This window comes from Drosophila obscura, unplaced genomic scaffold (assembly GCF_018151105.1).
Source record: "Drosophila obscura isolate BZ-5 IFL unplaced genomic scaffold, ASM1815110v1 contig_73, whole genome shotgun sequence".
In the NCBI taxonomy this organism is placed as follows: Eukaryota; Metazoa; Arthropoda; class Insecta; order Diptera; family Drosophilidae; genus Drosophila; species Drosophila obscura.
The window spans coordinates 1,786,839-1,801,489 of NW_024542865.1; the positions used below are offsets into that span (position 1 = coordinate 1,786,839).

The 14,651-nt window shown below is 44.1% G+C and overlaps 2 protein-coding genes across 3 annotated transcripts; both read right to left on the minus strand.

Annotated features, from left to right (window-relative positions):
• Window positions 1-57: 57 nt before the first annotated feature.
• LOC111065189 (proton-coupled amino acid transporter-like protein CG1139) lies at window positions 58-14,128 on the minus strand. 2 transcript variants are annotated; one of them, XM_022353219.2, is made up of 5 exons: window positions 13,854-14,128; window positions 1,468-2,040; window positions 911-1,368; window positions 671-846; window positions 58-595 (listed from the first exon to the last, which is right to left on the minus strand). In XM_022353219.2, exons 1-5 carry the CDS (start codon window positions 13,863-13,865, stop codon window positions 354-356), a joined length of 1,461 nt encoding a protein of 486 aa, XP_022208911.1. In that variant the 5' UTR covers window positions 13,866-14,128; the 3' UTR covers window positions 58-353. The 2 variants fall into 2 exon arrangements, with proteins under 2 accessions (XP_022208911.1, XP_022208912.1); XM_022353220.2 differs by lacking the exon at window positions 13,854-14,128 and adding an exon at window positions 2,792-2,952.
• On the minus strand, window positions 6,269-9,497 carry LOC111065190 (proton-coupled amino acid transporter 1). The gene is made up of 5 exons (XM_022353221.2): window positions 9,324-9,497; window positions 7,635-7,995; window positions 7,096-7,547; window positions 6,838-7,010; window positions 6,269-6,769 (listed from the first exon to the last, which is right to left on the minus strand). The coding sequence occupies exons 1-5, from the start codon at window positions 9,458-9,460 to the stop codon at window positions 6,516-6,518; spliced, it is 1,377 nt and encodes a 458-aa protein (XP_022208913.2). The 5' UTR covers window positions 9,461-9,497; the 3' UTR covers window positions 6,269-6,515.
• Window positions 14,129-14,651: the final 523 nt, after the last annotated feature.

Below are 14,651 nucleotides of genomic sequence, written 5' to 3' on the forward strand. Positions count from 1 at the left end.
TTTCCAGTGCTGTAAAACATGGCGCCAAATTCAAGAGAGAGAGACAAGCTAACAATGCACGATTTGTAATCATTTATTAAAATTATTTTGTGTTGCAGATCATTTTGTTTTTTCTCCCCTTCTAGAAGCCAATTGACGTTCCATGCATACAAAATTAAAAAAAAAAAAATACACAGCTTAAAACTATAAATAAACAAAAAAAAAATGGAAAAAAATACATTGTATAGTTACATATAAGACTTAAGACTAAACGAACTTTACAACAATACAGCGCATTCGCATAATACAGATACAAATTACATTACAGCATTATTTACACCAACAAAAAAAATACTTGACAACTGGAATTTTACCTACTTAAATTCTCTTATAATCTCGACGATGCTTTGATAGGTGCCAGTGACAATGCCCAGCAGTGCCACTGCCAAAATAAATAAATTCTTTGCATATGACCAGTGCCCCAGGCCCTTGGGCACCTGGGCACGTACTACAAAATCAATGAGAACTGGTATAACAAAGGCCAGGCACGTCGAGCAGAGTGCTCCGATGAGCGAGATGAATAGATTCAGTTGGGGCACCACCAGAGCAACGCCAACTGATCAAATAAAACGAAAAGAAACATGAAAATAAACCTTAGCGGGAATCAGTTGGACAGTAGGAAATTACTTACATGTCATCATGACCATAACGAAGCGCAGGACCACCTGCATGGTGATGGGATACTTTTGGGCACAGCTATTGGAGCGCTTCAGTGGCGGCCAGAGTATCTTCATCATGACAAAGAACTGTATGGGATAGCCAAGGAATACGCCCAACGCGGCCACAACCTTCACCACCTGCGACAAGCTGCACGAAGAACATACGTTATAAATGAGGTTACAGCTTCCCAGCTGCCTTGAGCAGAACTTACACATCCTCCACAACGAGATTGAGCGTAATGCTGCCGGCCACATCCTCGCCCCAGCGCACATAGCTAACGAAGCCCGTGAAGATGAACAGGCCCGTAGTGAAGAACATGGTGGAGTTGAGCACGCCAAAGCGGCTGCTAAAGTTCTCCGGCTTTCGCATTGAGTTGCGCAGCGGTAGGATGAGTGCAATGCCCTCATACGAGAAGAGAGCGGTGCCAAAGAATAGCGAAAGCTGGGACCCGCTGGTGAACAGATGCCGATCGCCCACCGATGGCATCGGTCCGTCCGAGAAGGCAATGGACAGCGTGGCAATCAGGCCAAACAGCAGGGCCACATTTGCAAAGGCCGACACCGGTGAGATGTACTTGAGATTGGTCATCAGTGAGGGGATCATGGCGGGCAGCAGGGTGATCAGCATCACCATGCTCATGCCAATGTCCACTCCATTCTGCTGTAGCACCTGTAACAAAGAGCGATTAGGGTTAGGGATTAATTCACCATCGAGAGCCACCTGAATCGATGCAATTATCGCAGCCTGTAGTGGGGGGGCGGGACTCACCTGATGCAAATTCTCGGTGATGAAGACAAAGTAAATGGCGCAGAAACCAAATTGGGTGACGCACAGGAACATTTCGACAATGAGCTTCATGATGCGCGACATGCGCCGCAGGGGACGCGGCCCATACTCGAAGCACTTTTCCACCGTCTCTGGGTAGTCGAAAAAGGTGGCGCCTGGCGTCCGCTCTACGGCCAGAACGGAGCCGCGTATCAGCATCCGTTCGCAGTGGACACACATTACGGCAATGATCGGCAGCAAGATGGTGGCACCCGCCAGTCCGCCATTCTTGAAACAATCGCCCATCGCAAAGAGCCCAGCGCCCACGCTGCCCTTAAACAGGTGTGTGGCTGCCTCCAAATTGCTGGTGGCATGACGCCTCTTCACCTGGCTACTATTGCCCTCCACATCCGTTGCCTGTTTCTCCATCTGATGGTCTCCATTTGTCGTTGCCGTTGCCGCTGCCGTTGCCGTTGCAGTTCCCGTTACCCGTGTTATCTCCAGTGTTCTGCCCATTTCGCCAGCTTCGATGGCCTTCTGTTCGCTGACGGTCTGCTGCTGCTTCTGCTGATCTTGCTGTGTGCGGAAAGGAGACGGAGACGGACGACGTTTTAAATGCAATTGAAAGTTTTTTTTTTGTTCAATTTCTATTCCGCCCTCTTCTTCCTCTGCTGCTTGTGCTTCTGCATCGGCTGTTGTGTGAGATCTAACGGTTCTTTAAAGCACATGTCTCACAAGCGTGAGAGAGAAGGAAAGCTGTTAAGAGAGGATTTATTTGATGCTCCTAATGAGTGAGTAAGCTCTCTCTCTCTCTCTCTCTTATGCACTTAACCCCTTGCATCTTTTTCTTGCACTATCCATTAACCCTAAGCAAGACAAGTGGGTGGAAGTGGAATCATTAAAACACACAAATAAATTTGAAATCAAATCAAACAAAAATGGTGAGGTGAGCAGGAAGGAAGGCTCGCGCTCATTAACTGTGACTCGGAGCCACTCAAGGTTGCTTGTGCCAAGTCATTCCAAATTAATTAAAAGTTTTGAGCGAATTCCGGTTATTTAACTCCCCCAAAAATTCACGCTGATTTAATTGTTGCTCTAATGCACAATGACGCAATTCGCACTTATTCACAGGGGGGGGGGTGGGCTGGCTGTCGTAAATCACTAACAACTGTGCCAATCCAATCCAAATCACATAATGAATCAATATCGTGCTATGCCATTATGATAAGCGATAGCCTCTGCAATGCATAGTAGGTAGCACGAGTATCACCGATAAGCATCGATCGGAATCGAAGTCTCTCATACTTGATTCGAATTCAATTTTCACCTTTCAATTGCTCGATCAATGAAGGGGAATAACGACAACTGACGATTACGTAGAGTACAAACAATTAGACCAATGTATGTACATATGTAGAGGGGGTTTTCCTCCGGCGATTGTAGGACCGTGCGCGGCAAGAACTCAAACCAGACTCAATGCTCGATTTGGCCAACAGAATCGGGCTGGGGCCCCCGGCGCCAAGCAAACAAAACAAAAGCGGAACAGCAGCACTCGACAAATGCCATTGTGTGTGCGTGTGTGTGTGTGTCTGTCCGCCTAACTTTGTTGTTTTCTCTCAGTGTGTGTGTGTGTGTGTCTAGGCAATGCAAAAATGCACTTAACGGTTAATGTGTAAAGGGAAGGGCCAGCTAGAAAGGGAGCTACACACAAACAATCCCAAATATTCTCTTCCCTTAAACTGTTAATCGAAAAAGCGGAGAGATTTATGTGGTGCATTCTCTTACGAAGGGAAGAGAAAGGAAGGGAACGGAAGGGAAAGGAAAGGAAAGGAAAGGAAGAGCTTGGCAATATCATGGATGCAGTCAATCGATTAACGATCAGCAAATCGATATGGATCAAGGTTTTTAATAGCTCTTAGAAATTTTCACTGAAAATATGATTAATATACACTGAAAGAAACACCACTGCGCTGGATAAATTTTTATTATTTATGCTCAAATATTAAACAAAAAATTACTCAAAATGAAATTTATTATAAATGCATTTAACTTTCCAATACATGGAACCCAATCCTTTTTTTTAGCAGTCGTAACGAATGTATTCCCTCGGCTATTAATTGTTACAGCAAATCACGTTTTTTTCTTCCAATTACTCAGACCCCCAGATGCAGTCGTATATCTTTGGAGTCTATAGGAAAATTACTCCCACAACATTTTGATTTAATTTTAATTGTACCCATTAGGAATATGCTAATTTCTGAAAGTAGTTTGCATGCAAAGCTCCGCCGACAAAGATCAATAGACATGGAAAAATCCCCCGCAGCTTTGGCAGTGCAAAAAAAAAAAAAAATTAATTGCTTGCTGGCCTGCAACTCGGCCAAGTGGTTAATTTTATTACGACTCGTAAACGTGCATTACTATTATTGTTTTTTGTACTGAATTACACCATATTTCAAATAACTCTTGCCGGGGAGCACACACTAATGGGCAAATAAAATCTAGGAATTGCTTGTGTGTCAGCTCAGGCATTTAAAGTTAACTTTAAAATAGGTACGATAGGTACGCGTACGAGTACGCGGCTACGATCCATAACGTTGATTGCGTCACGGCACGGAACGGCACGTCACGGCATTGGGACACTGAATTGGAACAGCAAGCAGTCCGGGTCCAGCAGGAAGTGGTTCGATCAGGTTCAAGGATCCGCCCTGCGTACCGGAATTCGTTAGCCGAATCGGTAGGTCGTATCGACTGCACGTGCCCATTGTCGCATTTGCAAATATTGAATTCTTGTTCGTTTTTCGCTGTTCGCTTTTCGATGATCGATCGTCGGTCGGGTCGGCCCAGTGCACGTTTCAAGATTGTTATTGTTGCTGTTGCTGTTACACCTGCTGCTGCTCCTCTCTTCTCACATACAATGTACAGTGCATGGAAATTTAACCGAATTGATTGGAGGAAACGTTCTATTTTGGATTCCGGTGCAAGCGCCAGTTAAATTAATTGCATATTGTACGAGCATCAGAGTGCTCTGCTTTGCCGTGCTCTGCTCTGCCGTGCTCTGCTCTGCCGTGCACTGCTCTGCTCGTAGCTGCATCTCTTTCTATCGTTCTCACTTGTTCCAATCAATCGAGCCATCGATGCGATCGATGTTTACGGAATTCAGCAATTGGATTATATAAGACATCTAACCAAATGCATAACAACGAACAGACCCAGTCAAGGGGGTTACCTCGTAACCCTCGTCTGTCACTGACTGATCCAATGCCCCTGTTCCATTCTAGGACATGTTTGAATGACTTCGATTTATTGCAACAATTTCCCATAAGCGAACGGATATAAAACTCAAATATAGATAGGAAATATTTAAATATTATACAAAATATATAAAAAAAAAACAGCTGATAATATATAATAAATATAATAATGATCTTAGTTTTGTGCTCTGAGGCAGGGGAAACATTAGCATAATTCACATAACTGTACCTACGTACAGTACCCCTCCCATCGACGCCCCTGACTTCCGGCTGTGCATATCTAACGGCATCGACTGCAGTTCCATTCATTGTTTCATGAATCGGTTTTGAAGGTTGAAGGTCGCCGCCTTTGGGGACAATGGCAAAACAGTTTTCGATTTTCGATTAGATTTAATTTGGATTCGGTTTGATTCGGATTAGATTAGTATTAATTCCTTGAAGCATACACAGAGAGAGAGAGAGAGAGAGAGGGAGAGAGGCCGTACCCACGCCTACCCATACCAGACGGAAAGCGAAAGCTAGCAGCTAGAACTATACTATGGCACATCTGTCGATCATTTGCTCGAAATTTGTTAATTTTTCACACGTTTTCTCTCCCCTCTCCTCTCTCTGGATGGCGCGTATCGGGGTCAATGTTAATGCTAAACATCAAATAATATTTGGACATAATCTCTGTCAAATTAAATTCATTTTCGCCCGTTGAACCCGTTCCGCTGCTTGTTTAGTATTCGTCGCGCGTAACCTGTTCGGGGTAACGCTTTCTGAGTCACTGGTAGCAGATTCAATTGCTCTTTGATATATTTGATGGATGGCTAGCATCTGAGATAATGTTGTGCATCGAAGAAAACGTTTATCAGGGACATATGTAGTTATGGTAGAGGTCTTGGCAACTGCTTACGCTTAGAGATGCCTCAGATGCTTCGGTCCTTAGGGCCCATTCGGTGCACAAAATTTCCCATAAGCAAGAGGATAAACTCGTAAATTTAATCTGCTGTTTTTTATATATTTTGTGGGCATATTTTGTACAGATATTCGCTGCACAAATTGCTCATAAGCGAACGGATACACGTTAAAAATCTTTTCACTTTTCTAAATGCATAGCAAATATTCCACAATTCCAAACCAAAAGCCAAGTAAATTTATATATGTATGTATAAATAATATATATATTCATATTCATATTAAGAGCAAGTCCAACACATTTGTCATTTGCGATGACGTCAAAACAAAACGTCGCATCGTTTATTTTCACTTAACATCTATTAAAAATATATATTTAAAATAAAAATAAAAAAAAAAAAAAAAAAACGAATTAAAGAATCAATTATAATAAGTAAAATGCGCAGCACGCTCACAAAAATGACACAAAAGTGGGAGAGGGGTGGGTGGCACTAGGCTAAGGCACTTCTCTTGCTACAGGAAGGAGTATTTCCCGTATAGTTTGTTTGTTTGTTTGTTTTTTTGGTTCTTTCGACCAGTTGCCCTTTTTTTTTCGTTCCATTTTGGCCAGAAAAAATGCGCATGCAAATTTATATATATTTAATAGTAGATATTTTGTGTGTGTGTGTGTGTGTGTGTGTGTGTGTGCTATGTTTCGATTACGTATGTATGTATAAGGTGGATATCGCTGCCAAGATACTGTGATGATTGCTTGCTGATGCTTTTTGCAGATGAGCATTTGTTGTATTGTATAAATATTCTGTGATGATCCCGTGATGAGGTCCTCCTCTGATATCTCCTCTTCTTGGGTAGGATACTGTGCTGATCCGTACTTGATGCTGCTGTGCTGGGCGTCCTCCGTCAACCATTCATCTCGCCAAAGTGATTGACAATCTGCTTGAGACTCTCGTAGGAGCCGGTGAAGAAGCCCAGCATGGCCACCACCAGTATAATGAGATTCTTGGTGCTGACAAAGAGGCCGGGTCCCTTGTTTGGCTCACTGCTGGCAATCAGCTCGATCACAGGCGGAAAAACCAGGGCCAATGCCGTGGAGCACAAGGCGCCAATCAGCGAGATGAACAAGCCCAATGCGGGCACCATCTCAGCAATGGCCACTAATGAGTGGGGAGGGATTAGTGCTGCAGAAAGGGGACAAAGGGAGATTGGGGGCGGCGATACTTACGCGTAATAATCACCATGATGGTGCGAAAGGAGAGCTCACCGAGCAGCGAGCGGCCGGAGATGCCACACAGTTGCTTGGCACTCGGCCACATGATCTGAATGGCCACAAAAAACTGCAGGGGATAGCCCAAGAGTACGCCCGTGGACACCATCAGCTTGACGGCCTGGGCCAGACTGTGAAAGCAGAAGGAAGCAGTCAAGGAATGGAGAAAGGAAGGAAGGAAGGAGTCAGGGCACAGCCACAGGCACAGCCACTCACATTGAATCGCCCAGATTGAGTGTGAGACTGCCGCCAACATCTTCGCCCCACTTCATGTAGCCAACGGAGCCGGCAAACATGAACATGACGGAGACCAGAAACATGCCCACATTGAGGACGCCCAGTTGGCTCTCGAATTGGCCCGGCTTGCGCATGGCGTTCTTCAGGGGCATCACCAGGGCAATGCCCTCGAACGCAAAGATGGCGGTGCCAAAGAAGAGGGCCAACTGGGAGCCGCTTGTCCAATAGGCGCGCTCCCTAACCTCCGGCAGTCCATCCTTCAGGGCATAGTAGAGGGTGATGGCCAGGCCCAGGACCATGCACACATTGGCAATCATCGAGACGGGCGTCAGCCACTTGAGGTTCGTGATCAGGGAGCTCAGCAGAACGGGCACAAAGGCCAGCAGCATCACCAGATGCACATCCAAGTCGATGCTGTACGCTTGCAGGATCTTCGGGAAATGACGGGACATTGTTCATACTGCTCCTCCTCCTCCTCCGCCTACTGCTGGCTGCTGACTGCATTCAACGCAACTCACCTGCTTCACATTCGTGCTGATGAACACAAAGTAGATGCAGCAGAAGCCCAGCTGTGTCACGCATATGAAAATGTCCACCAGCCGTCCCATGGTGCGCGACCAGCCCCGCAGCTTCACGGGCCCACTCTCGAAGCACATCTCCACCGTCTGGGCATAGTCGGCGCAGACAGCGTCGCCGCGCAGATCGCGCATCTTCTTGGAGCAGGCGATGAGCACATGCTGGCAGTGGATGGACACGACGGCAATCACCACCGTCAGCAGCGGCGCCACAAGCAGGCCGCCATTCTTGAAGGCATCGCCCATGGCAAACAGACCGGGCCCAATGTTGCCCTTGAACAGGTGCACAATCGTCTCCAGGTAGCTTCAGAAAATACATCAGACATTAACGCCACTTCGAGGGCCTGCAGTCGACAGGACTACAAGCGGGGATTGGGTGGGGTTGTGTGGGGTTGGGTTGGTTTGGAGTTTTTGGTTAGTTTATTCCTTTTCGGCTATCGATGATATTTCGTGTTAGTTGCGCGCTTTAGTAGATCTTTTTTGCTGCTGGTTCCTCTTTGAGTGGGAAGCCTTAAGCCTCTGGAGCTGGAGGAGCAGCTACTGATATCTTTGGGATATATTTTAGATATCCTATGAATACAGACATCCCACGCCCGATTGCTCGCACTTGGGAAAGAGAAACCAAGGCACATTCATTCCCCAAGGATGGACACCAAAAGCGAGCTTTAATTTAATTTTAATCTGGCCAAAAAGTGGCAGAAGATGCGGCTCATCCATATTTGTAGGTACATGCAGCAATCTTTGCATCCATTCTATGTGTTAATAGATTTTTACTTTATGCAATATTTTGGTAGGAGCTGCCCACAGATCGATTCACCCATAAGCTATGATTCCCACCGCTGAATGAAGTTTGGTTTTGGGTGGGCAGCTAGATCATATTTCTCAAGGTATAAGCGGGACTATTAGCTGGCACTTGAGGGCTAGTGGATTGTGGAGGATTAGTGCTGGTTCGGTTAGTGGCTATTCTGTTTTAATATTTTTACAAGTCTGATAGTAATTATAAAGCAAAGAAGAGGAATATTTCGGATGAATTTCGCTGCAGTTCGATTTCCAAGTTACTTTTGTTATTTCTTCGATTTTGATTTTGCATATTTCTGCTGACAGTTTGGGGAAGTGCGAGAACCCACATAGGTTGTGGTTCCATTAGTTGCCTCAGGATTAGTACATGATAAGTGATGACGGTGCTTAGGATCAAAGTTTGGCGTGGCATTCACTCGAGTTGGGGGGTTAGTCATGGTCATAGAAGCGTGTCTCAAAGGTTAATTGGTCGCTTAGCAGCAAAGTTACTTGATTTTTTTATGGGAGTTGTGGGATTAAATCTGTGTCCCCGGTGTGCATAAATCTGCTGTTAATGAAACAGTCACTGAGCTGAGGGTGGGGTTGGGTTTTTCTTTTTGGTTTTTGCAGAACTTTTGATGGCTTTTTTGTTAGTTTTTATTTTTGCGTGTTTGTAATAGGTTCTGAGGTTAGTTTTGGTTTTAGTTTTGGGATTTATTTTGGTTTTTGGGTTTATTGTGGAGGGAGCGGTTGGTTATTTTCGGTTTTTCGGTGGTGGGAATTAGTTGTGGGAGAGGATTCCGCAGAGGATTAGCTTTTGGGGATTTGACTTCATCATTCTTGTGCTGTCCATACCTTGTGGGCGGATGGTACTCCTCTTCGTTCTCATCTTGGGGCTGCTTTCGTGTGGATTTGCCAGCCACTTCCACGGCTCCAACTGCAGCTCCAGCTCTGGCCGCTGTCTCCACAGCCTCCTGTCTGGGTCCTGTCATGTTCTGGTTCTGGTTCTGGTTCTGGTTTGGATTCTGTTGGAACGTGGACTGCTCGGTTTCGTAGGCAAACAAAAGGAATATGTACAATAAAATAAGGGAAAGAAGAAGAAGAAGAAGAAGAAGGGAAAACTTAAGCTTTAGTTCAATGTTTAATTGGTTTTTTCGTTTGCTGCTTTTCAGTGTTGTGCTTGGCTGACAATTGTTTATTTTGAGATTTAATTCTGCTCTAAAGGCACGACGATCCAATCTACGGGGAATCCCAAGAGATAACTTCAGACAACACAAATCGTGGCATATTATTTCCATTAGGTATTTTTCCTCTCAACGCAAAAACAATTGATGTAATAAATTAAAATATAAACGAAACAAAACAAAAGGGAATTCCCAGCATTCCATTATAATTATATTGCTTTGCTTTTGTGTTGATTTAGACCTCAAACTGATTGCCCAAATGGTTGCTCTAATAAGAAGAGGGAGGGGGAGAGAGAGTGGGAGAGAGAGACTAAATCAAATCAGAGCCAATTAAATGGATTCATAAAAGCGAAAATCGAAGGCACAAACTGAACGCTATCAATAAACCCGTCGTATATGTATGTACATATGTATGTATGCACGTCGAGTGCTGTTACCCTTTCAATGATACTCAAACGAGTGCCAAAAACATCAGCCAGACTGCGGACACTGTACAGATATAGATACAGATATAGCTACAGATATGGGGCACCGGTTACCCTAGCACATGCCTGTGCCATACAATGGGACTCATTTCTCCATTTCTCCATTTATTAATTAATTCATTTATAGCTGTAAATATAGCTATAGAAATTGCCCTGATCGGGCGCTTGTGCAGCGTTTCAATGTCAGCTTCCAATCATTTGGAGTAACATGAGGAACCTCGGCATGCAACACGTTTCGCTCTTCAGCGATTATCGATGCGTGAATCGTGAATCATTACGCACTTTCGGTAATTGCTGGCGGAAAACAGTCACAGAAATGTGTGAAATGTTTCATGTATCATTGGATAAGTGATTGGGTGCCTATTTGCTAAGAAAGTGGCCACAGAAATGAAAGGCCCGAATGCCTGAACAAAGGCATTTTCTTCCCACTTTGCTTTGGAACAATTTGCGCTGAAATTTGGATATCCAAATAAAATCAAACGCCAAAGCAGCCCTTTGATATCCCAGTACCCCGTTAGTCCCCACTGCTGTTCATTCAACCCATTTGAAATAATGAAATAAAGCCAAAAGTAGGAAAGAAATTGCGACAGCGATATGGGGGGGGGGGATATATATTTGACCATAAACTCCCACTCGTCAGATTTCAATGAGCTCTCCAGATACTGCTGCCACACGGCAGAATGTCAATTCGTGTGGCATCTCTGTTGCCAGGATCGGAAATTGGGAATCGGGAATCGGGAATCGCGAATCTATATGTGCATTTTCGGAATCATAAATAATGACAGAATTATCGCAAACTGATTTACTTTTTGGCTTCATATCATTAGAGAGCTGTTTCCCACTCCCCCCACTCCCGCTGCCAACCCTCCATCCGATTAGAGAGGTGCTCATTGAGATTACGTCCCCGCCTGTCGTATACGCAATCTCACGCGTGGAGGCGCCCCTGACGTGCCAGAGTGCTCAGCGGATACTCCCCCGTGCCCGGAGTAGTGCTTCCCATGCGAACAACCTTGTGTAAATCTAGACAACGATTTGGCTTGTGGCGCTTATCGTATCGGCAACTAAAGCCTAAAGTTTAAACAAAGAATGCTCGTAAATTGTTAATTGTTGTGCTCTATAGGCAAGCTAAGGTATTACGATTAGGGCACAGCGTTCACTTCCCCTAAGCGAAAGGTTACCCCAATATCTAGATTGCCATTCCATTTCCCATGAATTTGTTCCATTAAATTCCTAAGGAAATATCAATTTAATTTTAAGCACATTTGTTCGGTGTTTAAAGACGATTGTTAACTTATCTTTGGTCTCCTACTGAAGAAAATAAAATCAATAAAAACACATGCATCTAGGATTGGACGTATTCGAATATTATGCTAGCCAAATGCAATCGAATACTTTTTTAAAACATATTTTACTACCTTAATTCGTGAAAACCTCAAATCTCTGGTATTTATTTTGTATGTATTTTGGGTGTTATTTATTTTAAATAGAGATCTTCTATTGACATTCTTAAATGGCTGGCATGGCTAGGGTAGGGCATGAAAATTGCGTGTACAACTCTCATTAGTCGTTTTGTTGTAGTAGTACTCTAAAGTAAATGAATGGGACTGGGTTTAGTTAATGATAGATAACACCAGATAGATGGATAGATAGAGCAGCCTTCGGGTACGTGGCTATATTCATCCCATTCCGGCAACTCTTAACCCATGGCTGGCCTTTGGCAAAATGCCCTGAAGTTTATTTGTGGTCTTTCTGCTCTTTCTGCGTTTTATTTGTTGCTCTTTTTTTTTTTTTTCTTTCATTTTAAACTCAAAGACATTGATTTGAGTGGAAAATTTTCCATGCCACGACAAGTTTCTTGACGCTGGTCGACGGTCAGTGGCAGTGGCATGGGGCATGGGGCATGCTTATAGGGGGGGTTCCCATTCTCGAGGGTTCACTGCACTACAAAGGCACAGCAACAACAGCAACAACAACAAAATGATAATTTTTGCCGCGTTTATTAAGTGTTGCCGGAAATCTGAGAGCGAGGGAGAGAGAGGGAGAACCTTGATTGGCTTTTATTGGCAAAGCTTTTGTATTGTCCAACCCCCACCCCCACCCCCCCTTGCGGTGTGGCACATACTGTGCCATCCATACAATATATCTTTACAATTTCTGGAGAATCAGAGCTCTGACCTTGATCAAAAGCAAAGTGCATTAAAGTGTGAGAATTTCCATGCCATTCCATTCCATTCCATTCCTTTCCATCATTTGCATTTTTAATAACCGTTCTCTCAGGCGTAACTATGCAAAAGTCAGTGGCGCGCGCCGCCCCTGCGGAAGGGGCTCATAAATCAAACACTATCTATTCATAATCGTCACTTAACTGACACTGAAAAGAACTCAGACCATAAATTCAAAGCCCCAGTGGTAAGATAAGAAATATATACAAAAATTTCCACTTAATCAATAATCCAATCGTAATTGTACGTTGATCTAGTATATATATTACTCGTATACTATTTACTGCCATTCCAATGGGATTCGGAATGGATTTTGTGTGTACACTGTACAGAATATTTCATAAAATATTTGCCTTGGGGGTCGGGCTAACTGTTTGATACAAAATTATGATAATCATAGTATTTAATCATCTGGTAATCATATGTTCTGTTCTTCGAAAAATGTTCTCTCTCTCTGGCCAATGCTCCCCTAAGCGAATTATACTTACAATTTATATTTTTATTTAAATCCTATAATTGTTAAGGGTATCAAAAGCGGCAGCTTTCCGAACCTAGAATTCCCTTAATTCGGTGCCAGCGTTTTTATTCATTCATACTCGTTCATATTCAATTATTCACACGCATTCATGCTTGTTCATATTTATGTAAATTATTTCCAAATACTTAGACACCCTCTGCAACCCCTTCACTATCCCTCTCCATTGGGACGCCTCTGCTTGACATGTGCAACAGCTGTCGTAAACACGAACACACACATACACACACACAAACACACAAATGTTGTGGATCTGAAGCTGTTCTTGTTCTGACTGCACTGCTGCTGCGCAGCTGCTGCTGCTATTGCCGGCTGACTTTGCACTTGAATATGTATTTATATTTGTTATCGCAAAAGAAGTTTGTGCTTTTGCTTTGCGTTGTGTTGAAAACCAAAACAAAACAATAACAAAAACTCGCAAGCACGTTGTGATTTCTTCTGGCACTCCACTCCACTTCACTCCACTCCTCTCTTATTTCCTGCCCTTCTCGTAACCCTCTTACCTACCCTACCCACCAAACACTTGTTGCTGTTGTTTAATTTGGGTTTCACTTTTTTCGTTTTTGCTTTGTCTTACGCTTTCTTCTTAATTTGTACACATTTTTTTTGTTAGGGTAGAAGGGTATTATTGGCTTGCAGAGCTGTTTGGTAGGCAGTATTTATTATGCATCAGCAACAACCAAGCTTAGTAAATACATGTATGTAAATATATGATGAATAACTTAGTTTAAGTCTGCTTAATCCTGTGAAATTCCATTCCCAATGCGTTAAATGACATCCCAGAGCTGACTTTGTAAGGGTATACAAGCGTCAGCTTTTGAAGCCAATTTTGTTTTCTGCTTTTAGATAGTTTAGGACAGAAATGTTTGTGCTATTGAAAGGGTATCCAATATTCGATCAAAGGGTATCCAATATCTTGCTCTTAATTTTAACGCTTACAATTACTGCACTCTACACACCTCTGCATCCATTCTGTTGTTGCTGCTGCTGCTGCTGCTGCACTGCTTGCTGCTGCGTGTTTTTTTTTGTGTTGTTGTTGTCAAAGAACTCGGTCAACGTACGAGACGAGCGACGTGAGTTGGGGGGTGGGGGAGCGTGTTGTAATTTACAAAACCCCGAAAAAAAATATATATATATAAATTAAACAAGAACACACGCAACAAAAAATCAAAAAATCCACACGTTGAGCAATAAGAAAAGCGTAATTTTGGCAAAGTTCTTTCTTAATTTAAGTGATTTATTTTTAGAGCCTGCATCGGGTTTTTTGTTTTAATTTGTTTTTACGGCTGCGGCGGCGACTGGCTCCTGTGGAACGGATGCGGATGCGGTGGTGCGTTCACCGTCGTCAGCGTTCTGTGTGTGTTAATCGCTCCACGAAATTTTCAAGACTGACGGGCCAACGCCAACGACAACGACGACACCGATGGGGGACGGCCGGACCGGACCGGCTGTACGGTGCCGGTGCCGGGCGGGCCGGGCCGGGCCGGGCCTGGCCGTATTCGCTTGTTGCGCTTGTATGGCACGGAAAGACAGGCAGACAGACGGACGGACAGGCGGCTGACAGGCGTTTGGAGGAGAGCTGAGGTGGTTGTTGGGGCGGAGCGAAAGCGCGCGCGGCGTTCATCGTCGGGCCGGTTGGCGTTCACCCCCGCTTCAGTGTAACTTTGTTTTGTTTTTTTTTTTTGTTCAATTCTGGCAGAGATCTCTGCATATCTTTCTCTGTCTTTTACTCTGTGTCACCCGCTATGCCAGCCCCT

Coding starts and splice junctions, on each gene's coding strand:
- LOC111065190 (XM_022353221.2), bottom strand. CDS start 9,460: ATGACAGGACCCAGACAGGAGGCTGTGGAGACAGCGGCCAGAGCTGGA. Junction 7,548..7,634: donor TCAGCACGAATGTGAAGCAG/GTGAGTTGCGTT, acceptor CATTTCCCGAAG/ATCCTGCAAGCGTACAGCAT. Junction 6,770..6,837: donor CATCATGGTGATTATTACGC/GTAAGTATCGCC, acceptor CCCACTCATTAG/TGGCCATTGCTGAGATGGTG.
- LOC111065189 (XM_022353219.2), bottom strand. Junction 1,369..1,467: donor TCACCGAGAATTTGCATCAG/GTGAGTCCCGCC, acceptor TCTTTGTTACAG/GTGCTACAGCAGAATGGAGT. Junction 847..910: donor AATCTCGTTGTGGAGGATGT/GTAAGTTCTGCT, acceptor TTCTTCGTGCAG/CTTGTCGCAGGTGGTGAAGG.